The sequence below is a fragment of the Cricetulus griseus genome, chromosome 5 (genome assembly GCF_003668045.3).
Source record: "Cricetulus griseus strain 17A/GY chromosome 5, alternate assembly CriGri-PICRH-1.0, whole genome shotgun sequence".
In the NCBI taxonomy this organism is placed as follows: Eukaryota; Metazoa; Chordata; class Mammalia; order Rodentia; family Cricetidae; genus Cricetulus; species Cricetulus griseus.
In genome coordinates this window covers 65,039,386-65,057,207 of record NC_048598.1, presented here as the reverse complement: position 1 = coordinate 65,057,207, position 17,822 = coordinate 65,039,386, and the positions used below count along the sequence as shown (strand labels likewise).

Sequence of the window (17,822 nt, the reverse complement as noted above, 5' to 3'; positions counted from 1 at the left end):
TATTGTCTGTCCTAAAGCTCATAAAACTTCCTTGAATAATCTCCCATCATTTATTCTCTACAGAAACTAATGTGCTGAATTGCCTTTTAACACTTACTTTGGTTTTTAACTGTTCAAATTTTATCTATGTACAAAACACTCACTTGCCATATGCATGTTCTATTTGTACTCTAAAGCTGGAGAAGAATAATGAATCAGTGACTGAGATTATGTTTACTTAAAGTTAAGTTCTTGTGTTGTCCTACTTAGGGTATTTTCTGAGACTACATAGCTTATGATCAAATGGGAACAACAGTTCTGGGTAGATGGCTCAATGTGTAAAAGTCATGGCTGTGAAAACCTAAGAACACAAGTTTGAATCCTTAGAACCTCAGCAAAAACAGATACATAATACAAGTCTGTATGTTGGTTTCTTCTTTGGAAATAGGGGAAGGAGACAGGAGAATCCAAAGAAGTACACAGACAGTAAATCTGATGTATAGATGCAGGAAATTAGCAAAGAGATCCTTTCTCACACAAGGTGAAGTTGATGATTAACACAGAGATTGTGCCTAACATCCATGTGTTCCCGGCATGAACATATCTGCCTTTATACCAGTGTATACATAGGTGGTCACTTACATTTATGTGTACACACACACACACACACACACACACACACACACACACACACACACACACACACACACACACCAAATATTTTAAATTACCACCAGCTGGCCAAATGGCTCAGAATGTGAACACCCCCACTTGCCACAAGTAGATAATTTACAGATTCTTCACAATATCCATGAAACATTAAAAAAACAATTCTGGCTTGGCAAGACAGCTGAGTGAGTAAAGACACTTTTCTGAGACTGTTGACCTGAGCTCAATCTCCAGGACCCAGATGCTAGAGAGAACCATCTCTCTCAAGTTGTCCTTTGTCCATCACAACTATTCTGTAAAACATAGATGCCTACACACACACACACATACACACACACACACACACATACACACACACACACACACACACACACACACACACACACACAGAGAGAGAGAGAGAGAGAGAGAGAGAGAGAGAGAGAGAGAGAAAGAACCTTAAACATACCACCAAAGTATATGCTATCCATTATTTGACACAATAGTCTCCTTGTATACACACTGAGCCCAGAACATAGCTAGTAGGAAAGTTTCTGGCCTATATACACCAAAGACACTTCCCTGGTGCTGATAGGCTTATCCACGAAACAAGCACACCTCTGTCATATTTTCTAAAAGCTAATGCATTTGTCACTGTCACCAGACAGTTTGTTCTAGTTATTGGCTAGTCAACTCTTTTGCCTCCAGCAATCTGTTTACAAAAGCACACTCAACATGCCCAAGTGGTTCTAAATATAACTAGGAACTGCCTTCTCAGTGTTCACAGAAAAAGGATTCTGCAGGAAGAATAAGAGTTCCTTTACCTGTTTGACATCATATGCCAGGAGAACATACTTTAAATCTGGGGAAACTGAGTGTCTGGATGCTTTAAAAGTTACCTAGAAGAACAAAAAGAAAAACAGAACTGATTATTTTAAGGAAATGAATAACACAGAAATTGACTTGAATATTGATATGAAATATGGGAGAAATCTAAATTGTCAACATACTCTTCTGAAATGGATAGTGTCATTGTTTTGAAAATGAATTTTGTTAATCTTTGAGAAATTCATACAATATAATTTGAACTAACTCACTTCCCCAACAATTCCTTCCCTGATCATCCATTCTACTTTCCCATCCCTTCCGATTCAACATTTAAATTTCATTTTTTTCCCATAGAGTCCAGTTTGTATTGCCCAGCTAGTCTTTGTGGCTCATTTACCAAGTTTTAAAGAAAGCTCCCTCTCATTCTCCCAGGAGCCTCCACATACCAATAGCTTCTCAGCTAGTGAAGAGTTTCTTTGCCCGCCTCCCTCCCTCTATGCTGGGATTTTGCATGGCCAGGGTTAGTATTGGTCTTGTGTATACTGCCATACTCACTGTATGTTTAAATCATGGTTTTGATAAAACTTCACTAACATTTCAGTAGAAAAGACATAAAAACAGCCATTTTATGTGCAAATACATAAAAAACAGTCTATTTATAATTAAGGAAAAATAGGGCTAGAATTATGTTTATTTGATACAGAGCTTGCCTTGCATGAAAGAAGCCCTGGATTATCCCATGACTGCAAAAGTGGGCACTCAGGGAGCAGAGGTAAGATAACCACAATTCAAGTTCATTTTCAACTATTTATCACATTTGAGGTGATTCTGGGTTATAAAAGACACTGTCTACAAACAGAAGAAAAATTGTTGAGCCAAGTGTGTGTGCCATGCCTGTAAATCCAACCCTAGGGATATTGAAACAGAAAGACTGCTTCCCAAATTCATTGCTAGCCTAGGATAAACATGATGTCCCCCCTGGGATATATACAATCTCTTGCTCTCCTGTCTTTCTTCTTCTACCCCCTTTCTCTGTTGTAGGTTGGTCTCTATATAGATGGATTTGTAAGATATGTTTGTATTGGTTACACATACAAATGCACATAGAGACTCATGTTGCTTTCTATATGTGCATTTGTGGGATATATACTTATATTTGACACACCCACATAAATGTATATCTCAAATGCATGCATACATACACACATGCATGCACTGAGGTAAAGGCTCATTGAAATCCTGAAGCATCCACAATACTTTTACAGTTACATGCTCAATTAATAGAAAGAAAAGGTACATTGAAATTCTGTATACTGCAATTTTCTGTCTGTGCTTTTCTGTTTAATTCATTAAGCATTTGTATGTAAAGATCCATCAAAGACAAACTTTCTTTAAAGGGAATCCCCAGGGTAAAGCACAAATAATAACTAATTGTATTTTACACCAAACCATGACTGTAACTCCAGTGTACCTGATGGGTTCTGAGCTTACAATTTAACAACTGACGAGATCTAGTGACAGAAGACATTTAAAATGCATGATGAAAGTTAAGTACTTTGAAGGGGGAGAAATGGAAATGGTTTTACAGGAAATACAGGTGTTCGTTGAATTTGTATCAAAGGGGAAGACAGGAAAATTGAGTTGATAGGAACAAAAACAAATAGTCTGGGTATTTTAAGCAAACCAGATTGTTTGCTTGTTATTTGCAGAGACATGCCTATGTAAATAATTTTGTACATATTATATAAAGGTAACAGCCATACAAAGCTCTCTATGGAACATAGAAGAGGGTAAAAGTAGGTTTCTCCTCATTCCATTTCCTCCTTCCTCCAACCCTACCCTTCCCCTTCCCCTTGTTACCTCCAAGATATGGGAAGCTGGAGGCTTCCATTCAATCTGTGGAAAGTGATTTAAGCCTCAATTGTCTTGATAATGATATTTGAATTGAAAACAAGGATGCGAACCAAATAAACCATCTAACTTGGCATGCTGAGGATTAAAGGAGTCTTCTGGGTGGTGATAATGCCAATTTACCAGGAAGATAATACATTCCAAATCCAAGACAGAGGCTCTTGTGCTCAGGCCATGCCTGCCATTCCCTCAGATTTCTTCATCTTTCTCCGAATTTTCATTCTGTGTGATAGTGTTCTCAGTCTTGCCCTCTGCTTAGCTCTGTGAGTCCTTGTCGAAGAACCCAGGCACTGCAGGTTTCAAGGCTTTAAGCAGAAAGGGCTGCAAGCAAGATATGAACAAGGCAGACTCCTGTAGCCCAGGGGTCAAGAACCTGACCACTGTCACACTGCCTGGGTGACACCGAAACCAAGCCCCACTCTTCTACCCCAAGAAGGAGTGGCTCTTACATCACATATGCCAATTTCTCCTTCCTGAGTCTTGGAGCACAGGCAATGTGCTAATTTCTCCTCACCCTGGAAACTCCCCTGTTCCCTTTCTTTGGAATTTTTAAAAAGGGGACAGCATGATTTGTCTGTGGGTGAGGACTGCAAATTCCTTTCTCCCAGTCTGAATATTGTCAACATTCTTAAATTATTTGCCTGAAAGACAATTACTCAGTGTTTCCCTGAAGCTCCATCCTTCTCCTCCTAACTAAAATCCAGTACCTCTGAAGTCCTTATCAGAATTAGGAGAGGTAAAGACAATACCCAACTTGCAGTCAAGCTGGATAGAATACAGGTGATTGTGGAGTATGAGATTAGTACCCAGAATCTAAGGGTGGCCATCTTGTATCACTGAGCCCTTCAAGTTGTGGCATCTAGTACATGTTTTCAGAATTCAGTGGAATTGTGGGATATTAGTTTGGTATTGTCAAGAACAAAAATATTTAAGAGCATAAATAACTTTATTTCCAATTCTGGAATTTTACATTTCACCATATAAATATAAGAAGGAATCCAATAGTAGGGGGCAAAGGGTTTGTTTTCAAGGATCCAGAAGGCCTTTAAAAAGAAGCTGAAATGAGGAACTATGAAAAAGTACTTGTAGTTCCAAATCACCATCACTAAGAGCAGAAACAGGAATAGACAGGACAATTAAAACCCTGACTGGTTCACATCAGGTGACCTCATGTTACCTCTCCTGTGAAGATTAGGTGCTAGGGAAGGTTATTAAGGTTATATTTGGAATGTCCTTCTGAGACGATTTGCTGATCTTTCCTTTTATCTCAATTCAGGTGAGGTTTTGATTTGGAAGTTTAATTTTGATTAATTTTGAATTGTTTACTTTTACCAAATTCACTGACATTCAACAGCCTAGTAAAAAAAATATTTTTGTTGTTATTGCCCTATTATTGTTATTTAACATGAGCATAGAACCATTCCTAGAAATAACTTAGTCTGTTCATCCCAAGTCAGCTATATGAATAGAATAGAGTGACTTAGGTGATTGGCCATCAACATAGCACAAAGATGATGTTTAGAAGTTCTCCACAATCCACCATTTGCCTTAATAACCACTGGCAGTAAAGCATCACACAATTCTATTTTTACTCACAAAGGATTAATTTTAAAATGATGGACAATAACAACATTCCACTCAGCAGCTTCTTCTCATCAGGCAGCCCACACCACATGCTCATTCTCCAGTCCTCATTGATTGTCAGTGATGCCCAATGGTCCGAAAGGTAATCCAATGTGACCAGGTCCTGGTTGTCAACTCTCCCTCATTTGCCATCCTCTACCTAGTTTTCATTTGTGAAATTTGACAGGGACTAGCCTACAAGGAACTTAACATCCAATCACAAAGTCACCTGACCTGGGCACTGCGGTCCTGGGAAGTATACTGTTGTTTTAAGAGACAATTAAATGAACAGTATCCTATGCCCCACTGCTATTTAAAATCCTGTTATCAGAACAATGTTAGCACTTCTGTCCCAGGGATTAGAAATCCCTAATATCATAGATGATCAGGTTGTTTCAAGGTCATAGAAAGGCAAAGGGAATCAAGGAAGGCTCCTATAACAGACCATGAATTATCTCACCAGCCAGAAGGTGTTGTTTGTTCTTCCTTGCTTTCATTCTCTTTTGCAGAGACTTTTCTTCCCTGTCTGTTATGAATTATTTAAAGGGAATCTCACATGATTTATCCCCTCCACCCCCATGTGATGTTCTTCACACAAATTAACTTCCTGTTTTCACAGGTGTGTCTGGGCCTTGGTAACAACATTTTAGTGTCTTTACAGTTCCTACCATTATCCAGTCTGACACTTGGTTAATTATCACTGTACTCCTTCCAGCTTAGGCTTCGCACAAACTGGGAAGCCTTCCAAAGGTCTTTTCAGGGGCCCAAGCTGCTGAGTCTAGAGTTGAGCACTGGTCATCTAGAATGGAAGAATCCTTCATGTGAGCATAAAATAAGAAACTCATTCTAGAGTTGCAGAGGTATCTCAATGAGTGAGAATACTCACTGTAAAAATAAGTTCAAATCCCAGATCCCACATAAAAGGCTGGTGTTGCCATGTGTACCCATAATCCTAGCACTGTGGAATTGGGAGGAGGATACTGGGCCTTGTTACCTGCAAGGTCAGCTTCAGGTTTAATGAGAGACTGTCTGGGTGGAATAAGACACAGTGCTATAACAGGACACTTTAGGTTGTCTAATCTTGCTTGCATTTGCACACATACATGCACATACCCCCCCACCCCCTATCACACACATATATACCATAAGATGGTAATTTATCTGTGGAACTTTGGAGGTCTTACACAAATTCATGTTACTATAAAGCAATGGCTCTCAACTTTGGGGTCACAAATCAGCCATCCTTTGTATCAGATATTTTCCTTAGGATTCAAAATAGTAGCATAGCTATGGTTATGATGTAGCAGCAAAATAATTTTATGGTGGGGGTGGACACCAAAACATGAAGAACTGTATTAAATGTCACAGCATTAGAAAGGTTGAGAACAGAATCACTACTCTAAAGCATTTGGGTTGTTATCTCTTGAATCTGAGGGAAAAGTTCTTTCTAACAGTAATGAGAGCTGCTTGACATTGGCTTAATTAGGGATTTTAATATAATTCTGGTAAGTCTTAACTGGATAGGACTTCAAGTTAGAGTTAGGGGTGGTAATGGAGAGATGGCTTAGCAGGTAAGCATGATCTATGCTATTCCAGAGAACTGAAGTCCTGTTTTCAGCATCTACAAGAACCTGTAACTGCAGCTCCAAGGGATCCAAAACCCTCTTCTGACTTCATAGGCAACCCCTCAGCCAACACATGGATGAAAATAAATCTATTAAAAAAACTGAGTTTGGGGGAATTTATTATAGTAACTGTTATGCTTCCCTCACAAATAATTCTTGTTGAGATGAAGAGCCATAGAAAAGATTTGCTATAGGTATATAGGCCTCTGAAGGTTGGACATAGAAGCCAAAACACAGCATCCGGTAATGGTAAGTACTCCTCAGGTCCCTCCTACTTTTTGTTTGCATTGGTGTTTCTCATTGGCCCAGAACGTAGCCAACTAGGGTGGGCTAACTTGGTGGTATATTCTAAGAATACCCCATCTCCATGTCCCATTTCACTAATGCAACACCTGCATGGCATTTCTGTAGTACTGAGAATAGGATTTGGGTTCTAATGCTTATTGACTGAGTCACCTAACCAGAAGAACAAGAGATTTTGGTATGTGTATACCATTTTTAAACAATAAGGCCTACCAGTGACTATTTCAGCCAAGAGTTCTGGAGAGTTTTAAGAGGCATGACTTCTATATAACAAATAATTTCCTTTAAAGAGTGACAAAAGGATAGGCTCAAGAAAATCAGATATGCACATGGTCTAACAAACCAATTTATAAGGTGCTTGAGAATCATGTGTAGCCTCTCAGACATCTTATACCACTCAACTTGACACAAGGTCATTCACTGTAGGACAAGCATCAAGGACTCTGAAGGCTCTACAAGGTAGAGTGAACCCTACTAGGTGGATTTTCATGGCATATTGGGCAGAGTAAGATAAGCATCAGGTGCCCCTGTTGTCCAATGTAGAGCTGACCTGCAGAGACAAGGCACTTCAAGCAAGGCTTTAGCTGCCAAGGTGAGAACGGCTGAGTGGACTTGCTTAAAGGAGAAGAAGCACTCAGCACTAGATCTTACTCACTTTATGGGAAATGTGTAGAGTTTCTGTTTTTGATTCTTTTTTCCAGAACAGTTAGAAATCAAGATGCTAACTTAAAAGTTTCATGTTTTTAAAAATGAAATTGCTTTGTAACAGTTTTCATTATGGGGGAAGGATAGATTTGGCAGTGTGCTCACTTATGGGAATGTTATAATGGCCCGAAGGATGGGTGAGAGGGAAGCAGCCATTGATAAAGTTTTAAGAATAGAAGCGGTATCCTTTGCTCTATGTCTAAAATTCATAGAGTGAGTACATACCATGTTTGTCTTTTTGTGACTAGGTTACCACACTCAGGATGCCTACAATCCTCATCACCAAAAGGAACTGGGAAACAAGAAGGATTCTAAAAGAAAAATGCATGGACACCAGAGAATGGGAAGGAACAGGATCTCCTGAGTTAATTGGGAGAATGAGGGTAGGGGAGAGGGAGCTGGCAGAATTAGAAGAGGAGAAGAAGAGGGGAGAGGAGGAAATGGAGGAGCAGAAAGGCTGAGTCAGGGGAAGAATAGAGGAGAGCAGGATGAGAGATACCATAACAGAGGGATCCAATATAGATCCCAGGAAAGACATGGCACTGGGGAGATTTCCAGAGATCTACAAAGATGACACCAACCAACAATCTAAGCAACGGTGAGGCTACCCGAAATGCCCTTCCCCTATAACGAGGCTGATTTTTACTTTATATGCCATTCTAGAGGCCTCATCCAGTGGCTGATGGAATCAGAGGCAGACACTCACAGCTATACAGTGAACTGACCTCTGGAACCCAGTTGCAGAGAGGGAGAAATGAAGATTAAATGGGTCTGGAACAGGCTGGTGAAACCCACAGAAACAGTTGGCTTGAACAACAGGGAGCACATGGACTCCAGACTGCTGTCTGGGAGGCCATCACGGGACTAATCCAGACCCCTGAAAGTGGATGTCAATGAGGAGGCCTCAGCACTCTACTAGGAGCCAATAGTGGATCAGTATTTACCCCTGTGTAAGAAGGGACTTTGAGAGTCCATCCCAAGTGAAGGGATGTTCTTTCCGACTAGCCACATGGCGGAGGGCCTAGGCCTGGCTCAGGATGATGTGGTAGACTTTGAGGAACCCCCACAGAGGGCCCTCCCCTCCCTGGGGAGCGAAGAGGGGATGGGGTGGATGGCTGGTGGGGTTTGGGGGTGTGGAGGGAGAGGGAGAAGGGATTGACACATGAACAAGCTTGTTCCGAATTTGAACTAATTAAAAAAACAAAGGAAATAAATGGAAGAAAAAAAGGAAAAAAGCCTAAACCTATCACATACTTGGAAAATTCAGTTGGAAGATTTATGATCTATTATTTTTCACTTCAGTGAAGTCATTGATTATGTTATGAGAAAACCCTCTAGATAGCATGTAACTAGCTTTGAAGCTTCCAGGGAAGGTGGAGATGAAAGCATAGAATACCATGTCATATAGAAACCACCTTCTCAACTCTTTGACTAGGGCAGAGGTTATCATGAGTAGTGACAGCAAAGCCAAGGAGCAAGTAAAATCTGCTTTGTATATAGAATTCTATTTTGGCAAATAGATTGAAAGTAAATTGATCTCAGGCTACCCTATATATTAGGAGGACCTGTGACAAGCCACACAAGCAATGTCAAGACATTATGGAAGGAGGGACAGGCACAGACAAGTGAGGACTTGAACAGCAGACACATAGAAAATATAACAATATATTTGATTTGTATTTTAGGGCAGGAAAAAAAAGTGGTTGAAGGATCAATCAGAACTTCTTAAGTCAATGCTGCCATTAAAAATAAAAAAAAAGTTTATGTGTCATTTTCACAGTATGTTATTTCTTTACATATATGTGTAAGCTGTGAGTGGTGTGTGTGTGTGTGTGTGTGTGTGTGTGTGTGTGTGTGTGTGTGTGCAGTGTGTAGGGTAGAGGTCAATTTTGGAATTGTATCCTCAAGTAGTTTTCAATTGTTTTGGCTGCTCCTATTGAACATGGAGTTCACCAATACAGCCCTTTTGGCTAGCCAGCATCTCTATAGATTTCCCTATCTTTACCTCCTTAAAACTGGAATTATAGAGGCATGACACTGTGCCCAGTTTCTTTACATGGATTCTGGTATCTAAACTAAGACTTCAAGCTTATAGGTAACTGCTTTAATTTATCTCTGAGTCCTCTCCCTAATCCCACATTTATCAATTTTTGCTATGGTATGCTTGAGTGTCTGAAAGATATCAGAACAAAACATTTTGGAATGATATATTAAAAAATGTATATAACAGGGCTATCTGCAAGCCTCATCTTTAATGGGTGAGGTTTACATGGATGGGCATGTTCAAGTCCAATTCCCCTTTTGTAAAAGGGGGCAACATTTCTTACTCTGCAAACATGTCTGTAGTAAGATCAATAACACTACAGATATTCTTAACATTGTTTACTACTATCTTATTTATTCATATCATAATTTATAGTATTTGAGTCATGGTTTCTCTACATAGACCAGGCTGTCTTCAAACTCATATTTCTACCTTAAGCTACAGTTTGGCAACATATTTGATCACACTGTGAACCCCAAGACAGCAAGAATTAAATAAAACAAACATTATGTCAAGGGGCAGAATCAAAGACTAGTTGAGAAGAAGTAGCCTTAGAGAGAGGGAATTTGGAAAATGGATGGAAAAATACACAGGAAGCAATGAGGAGGTACTTTGAGTATGGTAATCATTTTGTTTTGAGATGGTGGATACCATGACAACAGTTTTTTATCTTTTCCTCACTCATGTTCATCGCCACTTTCTACAACTTTGCCTCTCCCTTTTCCTTCCAAAAACAGTATTTCTCTAAACTCCTGTTTTAACTTTCCTTATTTACATTCCTATCTGTGTACCACTCTTTCAGAGGACAAGAGTTTGATTACCATCATGTATTTGGGTGGTTCACATTCTAGATCCAGAGGAAATGGTGCCCTCTTTAGGCCTCTGTCAGCAACTACATACATATACACAGAGTCACACACAAACAGAGTCACACACACACACACACACACACACACACACACACACACACACACGAGAGAGATAAGATTTTTAAAAATTTTAAAAGAAACTATTTTCTATTCTTCATAGCCTGTGATAAATCTGACCACACCAAATAGAATTCTACTTGCAGTTCATCAAAGGATTGATCACTGTTTCCATCGTCACTCTTGTAGATTGTTTGAAATTGCAATTTACATATTTTATTGCCACAGTAATGCCTCTACTAAGAGGCTTCACTGCAATAATTCACTTTGTCACAGACATTATAACTAGAGTTAGAAACAGGATAATGATAGTGTTCTAACATGTCAGATACTGAAGATCACAGCAAGAAATCACTTAACACAAACCGAAATGTCAGAAGTTCCAGGAAATGGAACATATACATTTTTATAACTCTAGGCTGAAAAGTACTGAATGGAAAGAACCAGGAAAAAGATTAAAATTAAGAGTTGGTAAGAAAGATGTGGTGGCCTTAAATATTAGGAAACTACATTAGAGAACTATTCAACTGGGGTAAGTGTTGTTCAAGATTTTTGGAATAAGCTGACAATAGATGATTCCAAGAGAAGACTGCATAGTCCCTCGAAGAAGGGGAGGGTGACAAGAACCCCTGAGCAAAGTGGGAGCATGGTGGGGGGAGAGAGGAAGGAGGTGGGAATAGAAGAAGTGGAGGCAGGAAGAGAACAAGAGGACTGAGAGAGGGGAGGAATAGAGGAGGGCAAGAAAGGAGATACCTTGATAGAGGGAGACAGTACAGGTTTGGAGAGAGGTCTGGCAAAGGGGAATGTTGGGGATCCACAGGGATGACCCCAACTAAGAATCCAGGAAGTGGTAGAGAAGATGCCATTCGCCTATAATGAGATTGATGTCTACCTTGGTTACCATTTCTAGAGCCTTCATCCAGTAGCTGTTCCAAGCAGAGACAGACACCCACAGCTAAGCACTGAACCATACTCCTGGAATCCAGTTGTGGAGAGGGAGGAGAGATGAACAAAGGAGCCAAGAAAATGCTAGAGAAACCCACAGAAACAGTTGACTTGACCTACTGAGATCATGGAGTCCCTAGTCATGAAGCTGGGGAAACAGCTTTGGACTGAACCAGGCCCTCTGAATGTGGGTGCCAGCTAGGAGGCCAAGGCAGGCTATGGGACCTGTAACAGTGGAGCCAGTGTTTATCCTTAGAGCACAAATGGACTTTGGGAACCCATTCACTATGGAGGGACACTATTGCAGCCCAGATACAGGAAGGAGGGCCTAGGCCCTCCCTGGAATGATATGATGGACTTTGAGGTTCCTCCGTGGAGGACCTCAATATTCCAGGGGAGGAGTTGGGGCAAGGGTTGGGGGTTAGGGGGAACATGGTAGGTAATGAGGGGCTGACTATGTAAATATGAGTAGTAATTAAAGAATTTAAATTTTAAAAAAGCATGTACAACTATCTCACCTTATACAATACAAAACTAAGCAGAAGTAAATAGTCAGGGCATTTCCACAGTATCCTCCATAGCTCTCTGTACTGGGAAATGTATGTAAAGCAGTAAATTCTTTGGTAAAATACACATTTTTGATATATATGTATATATATATATATATATATATATATATATATAATTTTTTTAATTTGAATCTATTTAGTACTACTCATATGTGCATGGGTGTAAAGCCATCCACCAGAGTATGGATGACCTAGCAACACCCATGTCTCTGAAGGAAATATACTCCCCTTTTCTGTAAGTAATCATGTATCAAAACTTCTTTTTTATAGCACACATGTGGCAAATGCACAATCACACACACACACCCATACAGACACCACACACACATACACACACACACAATAAATGAATGTGAAATCTTTATGAATAAAAAGAATACATTAAGAAAAAATTTAATAAAAGATGGAAAAACTTCCAAAACAAAAGCATATTTTGTTGTCAAATATGGAGTCTTATTACTAAACATATCAGTCTCTATTGTTGACTTCCTCTTGGCACTTAACATTTTATGGATACTGCACTCTTTGTAAAACAACATAATGTAGACATTTCCATTTACAACTAGGTAATATTGAATGATGTGTATTCATTTTTTAACATGTGTGGGGTGCGTTGCGTAAATATGCAAGTAGAGACTACAACCTCTGCTATTACTGTCCACCTTTCCTTTTCATATAGGATCTGTCATTGGCCTGGTACTTGCAAGTAAGCTAGGCATGTTGCATATAGGACAATGGACATGTTCCTGCCTCAGTCTCCCTGATACTGAAATTATAAACACACTATCATGTCCAGTTTATTCTTTTAAACATGGATTTTTAAAATAAAAGTAACTTCACCAACTGAGCTATATTCTCAGCTCCATGGCCAGGTGTTCTGGTTTTCATATTAGCAAATCTATACTTAGTAACACACGGTGGATATTTCACATAAATCCCCATTGTTCAATAAAAGTGAATAGCCATAATAATGTTCTATTGATCTGGATCATAGGCCATATACTATCCTATACAATTTTTATTTTTAACAGGAGGTAAAACTTAATGGTCACCAAGCTCTATCAATATCTTAAGTAGAGCAAGCAGGGTGACTTTGAAGGGAAATATGCCAGCATTTCTCTACCAGAAAGTGTTGACAAACTGCAAAGGCTCTGGTTGAAGAGAGACAGGAATATTGTGACTTGCATATTCATGTAAGTTATTTTTTTTGAAATTCAGTTTGTGTTGCTCTAATGACTTTTCAAATTATCTTAATGCTTAATATATTTCAAATCTATTTTTCTCCTAAATGGCTATGTTACATTCAAGCACAAGCACATTGAAATAATAGAGTACACAAAAAGGGAGTAAGGAGTTGGGGAGATAGCTCAGTGGATAATATGCTGACTACACAAGAGCAAGAAACTGTGTTCAGATCACCAGCACACATGTAAATGCCAGGTTTTCTTTTCATACACACTTGTGAGGAGAAAATGGGGATCAAAGGTTCAAATGGCCACCCAGTCTAGTTGAAGTGGGTAGTTCCAGTGGGTAGCTCTACATGTACTGTCTTAAAAGCAAGGCAGGGCAGATAATTGGGGAAGACACTCATGTTAAGCTTTGGGTCCACGTCTACATGCAACAGCAGGTGCACCTGCATACATGAGTGTAAATACCACAGACACAGGAGAAAAATGAGTGTGTGTGTGTGTGTGTGTGTGTGTGTGTGTGTGTGTGTGTGTGTGTGTTTAGAAACAGTATAAGTTCAGGGGGGCTGTGTCAGTCCCATGCTGGTTTTCCAGCTATCAGTCTGGGATCCATGAGTTTCCCCTTGTTCAGGTCAGTTGTCTGTGTGTGTGGCAGATTATTGTGAAAGTCACGTGTGTTGACTTTAATATTATTAATTTCAATATTTTTACTGTGTGTGAGAGAGTTGTGGTGTAATAGCACATATTTGTGTGGTTGCACACATCATCAGATGTCCTGTTCTATCACTCTCCAAAGTATTCCTTTGAGAGGTCTCCCCAAGATGTTAGCCTAAAGCAAAAATTCTTCCAAATGTATACACAAAGGAATAACCAGTACACCATTTATTTCCACATCATGGTCTAGATTTGCCAGAATCCCACAACCCTGTACAATAAAGGATCTTCCAAAGGCATCACTATCCCTGACTTCAAGCTCTACTATAGAGCTAAGGTAATGAAAACAGCTTGGTACTACCACAAAAACAGACAGGTAGACCAATGAAATCAAATTTAAAACTCTGATATTAATCCACACATCTATTAACACCTAAATTTTGACAAAGAAGCTAAACTTATAAAATGAAGGAAAAAAAAAAACATGCACCTACAGCTAAACACTGAGCCAGATTCCTGGAATCCAGTTGCAGAGAGGGAAGAGAGATGAGCAAAGGAACCGAGACCATGCTGGAGACCAGGCCAGTTGACCTGGCCCAGTGAGAGCACAAGATCCTAGTCATAAAGCTGGGGAACCAGCATTGGACCGAACCAAGCGCTCTAAAGGTAGATGCCAGCGAGGAGGCCAAGATAGTATATGGGACCTCTAACAGTGGAGCCAGTGTTTATGCCTAGAGCAAAAATGGACTTTGGGAGCCATTCCTTATGAATGGATACTATTGTAGCCCATTTACAGGAAGGAGGGCCTATGTCCTCCCCCAAATGCTATGATGGACTTTGATGTGGGGGGCCTCACTATCTCTGGGGAGGAGGTGAGGGCGGGTTGGTAGGGGGGATGGGAGGTTGAGGGACTGGGGGATAGATGTGCAAATATGAGTGCCTCTAAAATAAAATTTAAAAAAAGAAAAGAAAATATCTTCAACAAATGGTGCTGGCATAACTGGATGCTGACATGCAGAAGACTGCAGATAGATCCTTATCTGTCTCCATGCACAAAACATAAGTCCAAATGAATCAAAGGCCTCAACATAAATCCAGCCACATTGAAAATCTTAGAATAGAAAGTGGTAGTTACCCTTGAATTGGTACAGCAGATCACTTCATGAAAGTAACTCCAGTAGCACAGACACTGAGATAGACAGATGGTAAGTTTAATTTCTGTCTCCCTCTGTTTAAATATATAAACTCAAATGAAGTACAAGGTTTGCATAAGTTACTTAGCTTATATGATTTTTAATTCTACTGTTTTAAAATTTATTTCATTAGCAAAGCTGAGGAAACATTTAAATATTGCATTGCCAAGTACTTATCACAGATGTACTTGAGTCAGATAATGACTTAGGGTTTCCATTGCTGAGAAGAGACACCATGACCACAACAACTCTTATAAAGAAAACATTTTATTGTGTGGCTCACTTAAAGTTTTAGAGGTTCACTCCATTATCATCATGATGGGGATTATGGTAGCCTGCATGCAGACATAGCACTTGCTACATCTTGGCTTGCAGGCAACAGAAAGTCAACTGTATGTTGAGCACAGGAGACCTCAAAGCCCAGCTCCACAGTGACACACTTCCTCCAAAAAGGTCATACCTACTCCAACAAAGTCACACCTCCTGATAGTGACACTCCTTATGAGATTACAGGGGCCACTTACATTCAAACTACCATATTTCATGCCCTGGTCCCCATAAGCATGGAATAATATTATAATACAAAATTAATTTAGTCTAACTTTAAAAGTTCCTATAATCTATCACAGTCTAAACAATGTTTAAAAGTCCAAAACTTAAAGTCTGAGATCCATATAATCTTTTAACTGAAATTACCTATAAAATAAAATAAAAAAATAAAATAAAACCAACATATAATGTCACAGGGTATGCATTACAGTCACCAAATCATAGGAAGGAGGACACAGTGAGGATATATTGGACCAATGCAAGACCAAATCCATCTGGGTAAATCCCAAAATCCTCATCTCAATGTCTGATGTTAAAATGTTTTTCAGATTTCTAAAGCCATTCAGATTCATTGATTACAACCCATTTCTTTCTCTTCGACTGGTTCTATTCCCTACTGGCAACTCTCCTTGGCAGGTATCCCACAACTCTAGCATCTCTAGCATCTTAGGTTCTCCAGGCCTCAACTTCACAGTTTCATGCATTGGCCTTTCTATTAGGACTCCATTCAGGGATACCCCTGACACATTCCCGGCCTCAACAGCTTTCTTTAGGACTGAAGGTAAATTCCATAACCCATTTATTCTATCCTTACCTCAATTCAGAATCACGTGACCAAAGCTACCAAGTTCTGCTGCTTACTGGGGCTGGAATATGCCTCCCTAGTTCAATTACATCTTCCCCAGTTTTCTGACTTTCACCTCCTAAGCTTGGATGTCCTGAAACTTGCCCTGTAAATCAAGTTGGCATCAAACTCAGAGATCTTCCAGCCACTACCTTCCCAGTGCTGTGATTCAAGGTGTGCCCCAAAATACCCTACTCTTAGCTTTTCTTTAGTTTCTTTCCACAATTTTGAAAGGTAGCTCACTGGGAGCTTGCCCATGGATTGCCACTCCCTTTATTCCATTTCTTAATCTGTTTATCTCCTTGAACACATAATTTTTATATATTACCTTCTTTTTATAAATCTTCATTATAGTTACCAATAAAATCACATGACAGAGTCTCTAATAGACTGTTTTGAGATTTCTTCTGCCAATGAAATTAATCCAAAACTGTTCACTTTAGCTTCAGGTAGACTCTTTGGACAGGGGCAAAAGGCAGTCACAGTCTTTACCAAAATATCACAAGAACTTTCTCTAGGCAATATACTAAAAGTCTTCTCCTCTGAAACATCTTGAGGTGGTCCCCCAAAATTCTTTAAATCACACTCAGCCTCACTGTCCTTCAAACTCCTTAATGGCCCATTAAGCAATACTTAAAGTATTCCACTGCTTTCTCAATGAAAAGTACTAAAGTCCAGATTCCTCAAAAAAAGCACATGGTCTGATCTATCACAGCAATATCCAACTCATGGTACCTGTCTTAGGGTTTTATATTGCTGTGAAGAGACACCATGACCATGGCAACTTTTATGAAGAAAACATTTAATTGAGGGTGCTTCCTTATAGTTTCAGATGTTCAGCCTCTTATCATCATGTCAGGGAGCATGGCAGCATGCAGGCAGATGTGATGTTAGCTATATCTTGTCTTGCATGCAATAGGAAGTCAGCTGTAACACTGGGAAGTATCCTGAGCAAGGAAATCCTCAAAGCCTGCTTCCCATAGTGGCATGCTTCCTCCAAAAAAGCCATGTCCACTCCAACAAAGTCACACCTTCTAATAATGACAATCCCTATGAAATTATGGGAGCCGATTACATTCAAACCACCACAGACAGATAGTTGAATTAGTTTATTATGGACACAATCCCTTCCACCATTCTTCTTTCCATTTTTTTCACTAACTTCTTATTTTATACTAATGAATGTCAGTTATTGGTCTACTATGAGAATTAAAACACAGGCAATTATTTCATTGGTTTAAAAATAATTTTATGTATGTGTACCTGTGTGTGAACATACCATAGTGTATTGTGCCCACAAACTTCAGACAAGTAGGTTGGATCTCTAGGAGTTACAGATAGTTGTGACCAGCCCAGTGTGAGTGCTGGGAAACAAACCCATGTCCTTTGTAAGAGCAATAAAGACTCTTAACTATTGAACCATAACCCTAGCTCACAGAGATTTTTAACTTGTTAGTGAATGAAGGATTTTAATGAGTTTCAGAATAAATGAAAACATCCTAAAAAAG

At 39.5% G+C, this 17,822-nt stretch overlaps 1 protein-coding gene across 1 annotated transcript in view; it reads right to left on the bottom strand.

Annotated features, from left to right (window-relative positions):
• Dpp10 (dipeptidyl peptidase like 10) overlaps positions 1-17,822 on the bottom strand; it is a 512,276-nt gene that overhangs the window by 363,649 nt on the left and 130,805 nt on the right. Inside the window, exon 5 of the mRNA XM_035445836.1 lies at positions 1,452-1,526. Coding sequence (XP_035301727.1) covers positions 1,452-1,526 — 75 coding nt within the window. The remainder of the gene's footprint in view (positions 1-1,451; positions 1,527-17,822) is intronic.